Here is a 10681-nt window from a genome sequence, read left to right as displayed (position 1 = left end):
TCTGACGATGAGGTGAGTCCCGGGGGAGGGAAGGGCTGGGCGAACAGACAGCTGGGGCCCTGCCCCCAGGCGTGCCCAGGCAGGGGGTGCGGCCCCAGAGGATCCTTGGCTGGGGAGGTACCTGCGCTTTGTCTAGCTCCTTTCTGCAAATGGCCCATCTGCCTGTGCCTCTGGGCTGGCAGAGAAGGGATTTTCAGCCCAGCCCCTCTTTCAGGAGGTTAGAGGGCAGGAAAGGAAGGTCTGCAAGCTCCAGGAAATGAGGTTTCGGTCCCTGCGTGGCCACGTGTGGCTGTGCATCCTTGGCTATGTGGCTTCACCCTTCTGAGCCTGGATTCCCCTTTGCCAAGGCACAGGCCACAGCAAGACTCTAAGGCTGTTGCTATGGAGACAATCCAAGAGCAGGTGCCCAGGAGAGCCGCCCTCACACATAGTAGGGGCTTTCACAAAGTGGTGCTTTGGCGCTAGATCCAGAGCAGACTGGGGATGAGGAGGCTCCAATAGATCCAGGCTTTGAATGCACCAGAAGCAGCTCTCTGGCCAGCAGGGACCCCAGCACGGTGGGGGGCGGGGCTGAAAGGGCAGGGATGATGCAGGTGCCCCCAGGAGAAGGGATCAGGGTCCCAGCCAGCCACACTGTACCTGAGCACAGGTATGACCAGCCTGGACCCTGCCCCAGCCGGCCTCACCCCTCCTGCAGCCAGGATGCTCCCCGAGTTGCTCAGGAGACTGTTGCTGGTCAAGGGTACAGGCTGGGCACCCCACATGGCCTGCCTGGAGTCCAGTCTCCTCTGGGCCTTTCCACGGCTGCAGTTCAAGGCAAATGACCTCACCATCCTCTGCCTCGGTGTCCTCACTTGAAGAAATAAGTGCCGTAGGCATCGACAAGATACAAAGTACTTGGCACCTCCTCGTCCCCAGCAAGTGAGGACTGTCACCACAAACGAGAAAGACATCAAGTGGCGCCTCCTACGTGCCCGGCCAGTCCTGGACTCACTCAGCCTCGCCAAAAGGCGGAGGTCAGCCTGGGAAACGGTCACGGTGTCTGACCAATCAGAGCAGATGCCGGTTAAGCCCGAATGGCCCCCAGTGCCACCGGGGGGACGGAGGCTCTGGAAAGAGACAAGATTACTACTTCTATTTTACTACATTGCTATCACTATTAATTACCATTACTGTTACCCTCTGGCTTCACAGGAGAGGACCGAGGCCCGGAGAGGCCAGATCACAGCAGGGCACCAGAAGAGAGACGAGCAGCCAGGCCAGCTGACTCTAGGGCCCCAACCCTCCCAAGACCACCCACAACGCCCGGCCAGCGGAGACGACGGGGGCAGAGCTGGGCAGCAGCCACCAGGGCCCACACTCAGGACCTGTGAAGGGCATCCTACTGCACCCTTGTTTAGAGGCCTGGCCCAGCCAAAAGGCCCCGAGAGGCTGGGGTGTCACCATCCCTAGTAAGGAACGCCTCACTCCGCAGGCCCCATCCCAGCCAGACACACAGCCCTGCCCTCACTCAGGCCGCCTTCTTCCTAGCCCGTGTCCACAGACAGGTCGCTCTGGCTCGCTGGGTCTCCATGGGCTTGTCTGTAGCACCGGGGCCTGGGCCACGAGGCCTCTGTTGTCCCTCCCACTGCGGGACCCTCCCTTCACCCTCTCCAGACCTCCTTCCCGGGCCTTCTCAAAGCCCCAGAGCCCCAGGCCCCAGTTCTGATCCCGAGGCCAAACACCCTCAGCAAACATCCCCGTCTCCTGCAGCAGGCACCTGTGACAGGTGGCTCTTCCCTAAACCCTACCTCCCTGCCAGTGGCGCCAGCAGAAGCCCCTGAGGGGAGAACACTCCTGAGAACCGCTTGGCACCTCCTCCATCTAGAAACACACACAGACTGGATGGGAATCCGGGAATCCCTGGGCCTGGGCTGTCTGTCAACCTTGGGCCGTGCAGGCTCCGTGTCCTCCACTGGGTGGCCCTCAGCCCCTGAAGGCAGGCCCAAGGAGGCCCATCAGTGGCCTACACTTGCCTCTGCCTCACTGAAAGTCTCTCGTTTCTTTATTTTTCGGGTTTGTTTTTTTTTTTTTTGGGGTGGTACTGAGGATTGAACTTAGGGCCTCACACATGCAAGGCAAGTGCTCTACCACTGAGCGGCACCCCCAGCCCTTTTTGTCTTCTATTTTGAGTCAGGGTCTTGCTAAGTTGCACAGGTCGGCCTCCAAATTGTGATCCTCCTGCCTCAGCCTCCTGAGTAATAACCTTGAATTACAGGAGTGCACCATTACACCTGGCTAAAAGCCACCCTGGGCCCGTGGCTCCCTTGGTCCGTAAGCCCCCAGGGTGAGATCCGTTGCTGGTTCTCCTTGGCTCCTAGGCTCCAGACATAACAGGTGCTCCAGAAAAGCTGAGGAATCCATCAGTCCATCACTACCGATGACAGCACCCAAGGGCTTTCCACGCACCACAACTGCACCCACAATAATGACGCTATTGTTGGTGACCATGACACCTGGATTCCAGCAAGTGTGCCTGAGCCCCCCAGCCCCCTGCTGGGCTCTAAACCCCTGGGAGACCCCTCCAAGACTTGTCAAAAGAAGCCCAGCTCAAAAGCCCAGAGAAGTTAAGTGACTTGCCCAAGGAGACCCAGTGAGCAAGTCCATCAGTCCGCCCATCAGACCAACCTCAGAGACACCAGCCATGGTTGGGGAAGGGCTTATGTGTGCTGCCACTTGCCAGACATGGAATCTCACTGGCCCCTCACCACCATTCTAAGAAGTCAAGGTGATCATTGTTCCCACTGCCCAGACGAGCTCTGGACAAATGAGGCCCAGAGAGATCGTCCACGTGTGCATGTCACACAGCTGGAAAGGAAAAGGACTCAAAGCAGTGTCGTGTCCTGCAGGGCAGACGTGCTCGGCCGCCCCGGGCAGCGCTGCCTCTCGGGGCTAACAAAGGGACCACACAGGAAAGATGGCACTCGGAGTGCAGTTTCTGTAGGGATCCCCACGGAACAGAGGGCAGGGTCAGGCGGGCTGCACTTACCCGGGGCACTGGTGACGTCTGGGTGCCTTTCCGAGGCCCACTGGTCTCCGGCGTGAGGTCGCGGTGGTCTACCTGCATGTGGCTCTCCAGGTCCTCGGCACTCTCGAACTTGACACTGCACTCGGAGCAGCGGAGGCCGGCACAGGGCCGGTCAGCGGGCTCGGGTGGGGCCAGGCCACCCACCTGTCCATTGGCGCTGCGGGCCATGCAGCCGGCACAGAGGCCGTAGGGCAGCCCGTTGACGTCCAGCTTCACCAGGTCTTGCTTGCTGCGGAACTCCTTGAGGCACAGGGCGCACTTGTAGAGCTTCTGCAGCCCCTGGCCGTTGGGGGAGGACGCGGCCGAACTGCCGGCCAGCTTCTGCATGTGGAAGGTGCCGTGGATCTTGAGCTCGAGGGTGGAGGTGACCGTCTGCATGCAGACCACACAGCGGAAGCCCGTGAGCGAGTTGCGCAGGTCCGGGTGCATCTGGCAGTGCTCGATGAACTCCTCCTCGCTCTGCAGGGGCATCTTACAGATGCGACAGGTGCCCGTGTCCAGGCTCTTGCTGTGGGTCACCTTGTGCTCGGTGAGCGTCAGCAGCGAGGGGAAGCGCTCGCCACAGATGGGGCACATGTAGTGCTTGGCAGGGCCCCGGTGCGTCTGCAGGTGTTCCCGGAGCCCGTTCTCCGAGAAGAAAGTCCGCGAGCAAACGTTGCACTTGTGGCTGCCCTTGATGAACTCGGCCTTCTTGCGCGAGCCGTCGTCCTCGCCCGGCCGGATGTTGTGGTCCCGCAGCCGGTGGTTCTGCAGCAGCACCTCCATGGTGTAGGCCGCCCCGCAGATGTCGCAGCCGTACATGGGCTCCGACGCGTCCACGTCATCCTCACTGGCCTCGTGGCTGTTGGGGGCCTCGGGGTTCTTGAGCAGCATGCCCTGCAGGTCGGCGGGTTCGGCCTTCTTGGTGGCCGCAGGGGGCACCCCGTTGGCCGTGCCGTTCTCCGTGGCGGCGTCGAACACGCAGTGCTTCTCCCTCAGGTGTTTCTCCAGGAGGATGATGGCGTGGAAGGCCTTGCTGCAGAACTTGCAGTTGTACTTCTTGCTGTGCGTGGTGATGTGGCACTGCAGCTCCACCTCGGTGCTGAAGGTCTCCCCGCAGAAGATGCACTTGTGGGCCTTGGCTGGGTTGCCCAGGTGGCTGTGCTTGACGTGTACCTGCAGGTCGGCCTCCTTGCGGAAGTCCCAGTTGCAGGCCGTGCAGCGGTACATCTTCTTCTCGTTGCTGTGCTTCACGGCCAGGTGCACCTGGATGGACACCTTGGAGTCGAAGACCTCCTGACACAGGGTGCAGTGGTACAGCACGAAGGTGTGCATGTCCAGCAGGTGCTTCTGCAGGTCATCCACGGAGGAGAACTGCTTGTCGCAGCTCTCGCACACGTAGTGGGTCGAGGTCGTCATGTAATGCACGGTCAGGTGCTGCAGGAGGGACTCCTGGGAGTCAAAGTCCTCTTTGCACTGGGGGCACGCCTGCTTCCGCAGCAGCAGCTCCAGGTGCAGCTTCAGGTGGGTCTGGAAGCTCTCGAAGTTGGAGAACTTGAGGTCGCACTGGTTACAGGGGTACTCGCCGTTGGAGATGGAGTTGGCGCTTCCCGAGAGACGCTGCCGCTTTGGGGAAGACACCTCGACATCCGAGGAGACCGGGCTCTGCTCCGCCTTGGACTTCTTGCTGTGGGCCAGCGGGATGTTCTTGTGGTTCTCCTTGATGTGCTTGGTGAGCTTCAGGATGGAGCCGAAGATGGGGGAGTTGGTGCAGTAGGGGCAGGAATAGACCTCCATAAAGGACTGCGTGGGCTGTACCACCGGAGACTCCAGCTTGGCGCTGCCCACACTGCAGTGTGCCTGCTGGATGTGCTCGGTGAGGGAGGACTCGGTGAGGAAGCCCATGGAGCACTGGTTGCAGAAGAAAGCGTTGTTGCCGTCGGGCGGGTTGGCATTGGGACCACAGTGGGAGACGCGGATGTGCTCCTGCAGGCTGTTGATGTCGGCGAACATCTCGGGGCAGTAGTTGCAGTGGAAGGCAGAGATGTTGCCAAACTGCATCACGGGATAGGCGTGGCTCTTGTGCAGCTTTCGGACGTGCTCGTTGAGGTTGTAGAGGGTGGGCATGGAGTCCAGGCAGATCTGACACGTGTGGCTCTGCTGGGGCTTGTCCGCGTGGATGGTCTTCAGGTGGATCTCCAGCACGGCCAGGCTGGTAAAGTCCCGCTTGGAACAATAGGGGCAGCTGTACACCACCTTGGACCAGCCCTGCCCATCATCCCGCATCTTTTTCTGCCCCCGCAGCGGCTTTAAGGTGGAGTCCGGGGTGGAGCCCCGCTCCACGGAGGCGCTGGAGTCAGGGGTGGCGCTGCTCATGGAGGCCACGCTGCCCAGCACGGGATCCGGGCTGACGCTGTGGTTGCTGGAGTCAGGCTGCCGGTGGCTGTCCAGGTGGCAGTAGACGCCCTCCACGGAGGAGAACTGCTCGGGGCACATGGGGCACTTGTGTTTCTGGTTGGCGTGGGATTGGTGGATGTGGGCGAGCAGCGTGTTCTCGTCGACAAAGACCTCGGGGCAGTGGATGCACTGCAGGTCTGCCTTCTCCGAGAGCTGGGGGTGGCGCGTGAGCACGTGCTTCTCCAGCTCCTCCGTCTGGCTGAAGGTGTCTTCGCAGTAGTCGCACATGAAGTCGTCCTTCTTGGCCTCCTTCTCGGACTTGGTCAGATGCTCCTTGTTCTTCTTGTGGGCCTGCATGTGGCTCTGCAGCGAGCTGGTGGAAGAGAAGCCGCGCTTGCACACGGTGCACTTGAAGGGCTTGCTGGAGCTGTGGGTCTTCAGGTGGATCTTGAGGTGGTCGCTGCGGGAGAAGGCCGCCTCGCACTCGTGACAGTGGTACTTCTTGTCGCCCGTGTGCAGCTTGATGTGCCGGTCTCGGCTCCTCTTGTGCTTGAAGAGGCGGCTGCAGTAGGTGCACTTGAACGGCAGCTTGTCGCTGTGGATCTGCTCGTGCCTCTTCAAGTAGCTCAGGCGGATGAAGGACTTGTCGCAGAACTGGCAAGGGTACGGCAGGCCCGTGCCCCCTTCCTCCTCCCCGAGGCCGAGGTCACAACCATCTCCGATCATCTGCGTGGGTGACGCAACATCCTTACTGGAGGGAGACGAGGCCACCCAGGAGAGTTGTGGGTCGTCATCACCATCTGCAGGGGGAAGGCAGAGAAGAGATTAGAGGCAATTCCCAGGGCCGCCGGGAAACAAGGACAGAGCCAGCTTCTCGACAGCTCTCGGGCTGAGGCTGTGCAGCTGGCCAACTGCTGCAGGGGGAGCCGGGGGAGCCGGGGGCCGGAAGCAAGTGGACATGTGGGCCTTCCCATCTGCAGAGGAGCAGCAGGACGCGGAGGGGAAATATCTTTTTCCTCAGCAACACCTGCCTGGGCCTGGTTGGATGTGGTACCCCCCACCGGAGGTGAAGCTCTCAGCCACTTCTCTGAAGGGGGGAGGAGCAGCAACCTGGACAAAGTCACCGGAAATGACCCCACGGACCATCAGTCCCACAGGCCAAAAGGAAGACAAGTCCCATCGCTTGATCCACACCTGGGAGCCGACTCCCCTCCAACCCCTGATCCTGGAGGGCAATCCCACTGGTCCTTAGGGGCACAGCTAAAATGTTGCAAGAAAAAAAAAAAGCCCTTTATTGTTATCAGCTGTACCACGTTCTTTGTGGCTGAAGGGACCCATAGAGCTGGGAACAGCTTTTCAGGTAATAGACAAGAAATAAGAGGTGTGAAATCACAGGACTCCTGAATTGGACTTGGCACTCAGATGGGGACGGAGCCCAGGGCACTAGGGAATGGCCCGAGGGTTCCCAGCACACAGCATCTGATTTCTTTGTCTCCACGCCATCCCTGGATCTGCCCCAAGTCCACCCAGACCCAGTCCTAGGAGATGGATTGACGGTGCCCACGATGGAAGAACAGGACCTGGAGGGCCAGGGAGGGACACCGAGTTCCGGAGCGACAACCCCTTAGCTCCACCAAGCGGCTCTCCTTGCAAAGACTCCCTGGGGACCAGGGCCCCCCTCAGCTTCCTGGCCCTTCCAGCCTCGGAGGGAAGCTAAACAAACCCCAGAGCTGGCCGTTCCTGGGAAAACAAAGGCACACAGAGCAGCCAGCACAGCCAGAGAGGTTCCCAAGGCCCGGCGGGGGCCAGCGGAGCGGCCGGGCAGAGAGCGAGTTCCGAGGCTCAAGTTTCTCATCGGGTGGATTTAAAACTTAATAATGAATGAAACAGACCGCAGGCTGCTGCGGGCAGGGGAGAGACAAACAAAAGCTCAGATTTGGCTGCGCTGACCTTGCTCTTGTAACCCCGAGGAAAAAAATCACTGCCCCCGCCTCTCCAGCCCCAGCCAGCCAGCCAAGCTCAGTCCTCAGAAAAGTCTCACTGAAGTAGCTCAGACGTCTCGGCCCAGAGGCAACCCAGGCCTGCAGGAAGGGAAGGGGCCAGCGGGCCACAGGCCGGGAACAGGCAAGCACACACACACACACACACACACACACACACTCTCTCTCTCATACCCATGCCTACACACAGTCACCAACACCCCTTGAACTCCATTCCTACACCTACACACACTTGAACATACACACACAGCCACACACCCCTGCTCCTGCATACATCCACTCCCATTATCACTCAGACTTAAGCCTGCACACGTGCACACTCAGCCACACACACAGCCACACCATAGTCACATCCGCTCTCCACTCACACTGTGACTCCCACACACTCAAACCATGACTCGCACAAACTTAAACACATGTGCACACACTCACATGCACACACTCACATACACACGCATTCACCTGCACCATCACACTCACACCCCCAGGGTCCCCCACAAGGCTATCTGCAGTGGCCCCTGCTGTCCCAGGCTGACCCCAAGACTTCAACAGACAGCGAGGACTGGCTGGAGAATCTGGGAGTCCCTGCGGCTGGTGCTGCGCGTGGTCCTCGGCCGTACCCACCACCCCGCTGCCCGCCCAGGCCCCTGCGACCGTGTGAAGACCCGCCTGACCCCAGCGGGCACGGCTGGCAAAGCTCTACCTGGAAGGATGCTGCGCTCCCAGGCTCCCAGCTGCGCATCCTCACTTGTGCAGCCCAGCCCCTCTAGGAACACCCTCCCGGAGCTGAGCGAGGGCACCGTCCTCCTGGGGGCCTCACGTTACAGGCCCTTCGGACGGGAAGGACGCAGCCCAGCCGCTGCCAGCTTCCCAGATGAAACTCGGCGGGAGGTGCCCCAGCCCCTGCCTCTAATCCCCAGCTCGCGCCAGCTGGGCTCCACAGGGTGCAGACAAAAGGGACCCAAGGGAGGGGATGGCTGGAGCTAGGACGGCCCCGAGGGACCTGCGGCCCCTGCCCCCCGCCAAGCTCAGACTGGCGCTTTACCATCTTGACATCTTAGCTCACTCAAGGGGCCACCGCACCTTCCCCGGGTGCCCAGCCCCCTGCTGAGCACCTTCTCACAGGCACCAAGGGCGGGAATCAGTGCCACGCCCACCGAGCGCCAGGAAATGATGAGGGGACAGCGACGAGACTGATACGAGGACACTTTCAGGCCTCTTGACCACAGTGTGGGTCTGCACCAGCTTCCCCAGGTAACGGTCAAGAAGGCCACACCTGTGCAGGTAAGAAGAGCGAGGCGGCCGCGGTCGAAGGCTCCAGGTAGTCAAGGCTTTTCTCTCCTTGTCGAGTCCTCCCTCGTGAGCAAGGCTGGGACATTCCAGGGCCCAGAGAGGCCCCAGAGCCCAGTGGAGCCCCCGCAACCGCCTGGCGAGTGAGAACAGAACGGCACCTTGCCCGGAGACGGGCCTGGACAGGGGCTCCTACTGCGCTTCCTCTGCCCCCCAAGCCCCTCACGCCACCTGGGGACCAGAGGGTACCCCAAGCCCTCGCTGCTCCTCCGTAACGCCTCCACACCCCCAGCACTTCCCTTAACCCGCCAGACTCAGTTTCTACATCCAAAAACAGGAACGCATCATGGAGGAGTGGGCGAGAAAAGTTAATAGGAAAACCAATGTGACTCTATTGGCGTGCAATCCAGAAAAGGGCCTCGGCACAGACAGAAAGCAGATCCGCAGCTGCCCAGGAAGGACTTCAGAATCAGGCAAGGGGGGTCTTGGTGAGAAAACGGGAAAGCTCTCGAACAAGGGTGTGATGGGGGACCTCAGCTCTGCAGGCTCGCTGAAGAGCAGCCGAGTGTTGTGCTCGGAATAAGTGAACGTTATGTGTGCAAATTACACTTCAATAAAGCTGTTAAACAAAAGCACTATTTTGCCAATAATAATAATTAGTACTAATTAGTACCACTAGTGCTAATTTTAGCAGCTACGTGGATAGAGCACGCCCCGTGCGCCAGCCCTGTGCCTACCAGGTCTCTTATCGCAATTCGTTTCTTTTAATCCTCAAACAATCATATCTGATGGAACGTCCCATTTTTGCCACAAGAAAGCTAAGGCTGAGGGAGGTGGAGGATTTTGGCCCTGGACACAAGAAAATCAACCGGGAGATACAGCGCCCAATGCCAGAACCTCAGCCTCCCCTCCCCTTCCAGAGTGAGTACCATCAAAGAAATACAACAAAATAAGATGCTTGGGCACTTTGGCCGGACTGCATCTCCCAGAAGTGCAGGACCTAATCCACAGCCTGACACCAGTCACTCAACCGCTGGCCTTGACAAGGCAGAGCGGAACCTGCCGGGCACCAGAGTACCCAAGAGCCACCGCGGGGCTGGCTGGTTGGCTTTATTTTTCTGCAAACAAGTTTCAAAACTAAAGCAAAGCATATTATTCTAGAAGCAACAAAGTGAGCAACTGCTGAGATTATAATCATCTGAATTGAAATGAAAATAAGGCTCCTTAAGTGAAAAAGGCCCAATCAGAGGAAATGGGCATGTTGACATATAAAGTCCCAAACTCCGATTGCCCTGTTTAAAGCCTTTTATTCAAATAACACTCCACCCTGGCTGCCGCCGTCCCACCCGCTCCAAGTGCGTTTTGTGTGAGGGGCACTAAGCTAAGTGTTCCAGAAGAGAGCCAGGCAGGTGAGCAGGGGCCAAAGTTGTGACTCAGCTGCAGGGGTGTGGGCATGAGGTGAAGGTGCCCCCAAGATTCCCTTCCACAGGAGCATTCCAGAATTCAGGAAAGAGCAGCTTCAAGTAAGGTCCCACTTGACAGCTATTCACTCATACGTTCAAGTAAATACTTAAGTGGATTTACTCTGTGCCAGGCATTCTTCTAAGGGTCTACGTGTATTAACTCACTCAGTCCTCTCAACCGGTAGGTACCCCTTATTACCATTTTCATTGACTGAAGAGGAAAAGCCAGGGCACAGAGAGGCTCAGTAATTTGTCCAATGCCACACAGCTAGCCACAGAACCAGAATGGAAACCCACAACTCTAAGGTGGCTCCCTCCTTCGAGGAGAGGGGGCTGCGACACAAGAAAATCAACCGGGAGATACAGCGCCCAATGCCAGAACCTCAGCCTCCCCTCCCCTTCCAGAGTGAGTACCATCAAAGAAATACAACAAAATAAGTCGAAAAAATTGCTTTCGAAATGGAGATTAAAGACATTTAAAAATG

At 58.8% G+C, this 10681-nt stretch overlaps 1 protein-coding gene across 5 annotated transcripts in view; it reads right to left on the bottom strand.

The window, feature by feature from the left end:
- Znf423 (zinc finger protein 423) overlaps positions 1-10681 on the bottom strand; it is a 278391-nt gene that overhangs the window by 124497 nt on the left and 143213 nt on the right. For all 5 annotated transcript variants that reach the window (XM_048792228.1, XM_048792229.1, XM_048792230.1 and 2 more), the window contains one exon: positions 3029-6243. In XM_048792228.1, coding sequence (XP_048648185.1) covers positions 3029-6243 — 3215 coding nt within the window. The remainder of the gene's footprint in view (positions 1-3028; positions 6244-10681) is intronic.

The sequence above is a fragment of the Marmota marmota genome, unplaced genomic scaffold (genome assembly GCF_001458135.2).
Source record: "Marmota marmota marmota unplaced genomic scaffold, marMar, whole genome shotgun sequence".
NCBI classification, from domain to species: Eukaryota; Metazoa; Chordata; class Mammalia; order Rodentia; family Sciuridae; genus Marmota; species Marmota marmota.
This window is presented reverse-complemented; position numbering and strand designations above follow the sequence as displayed.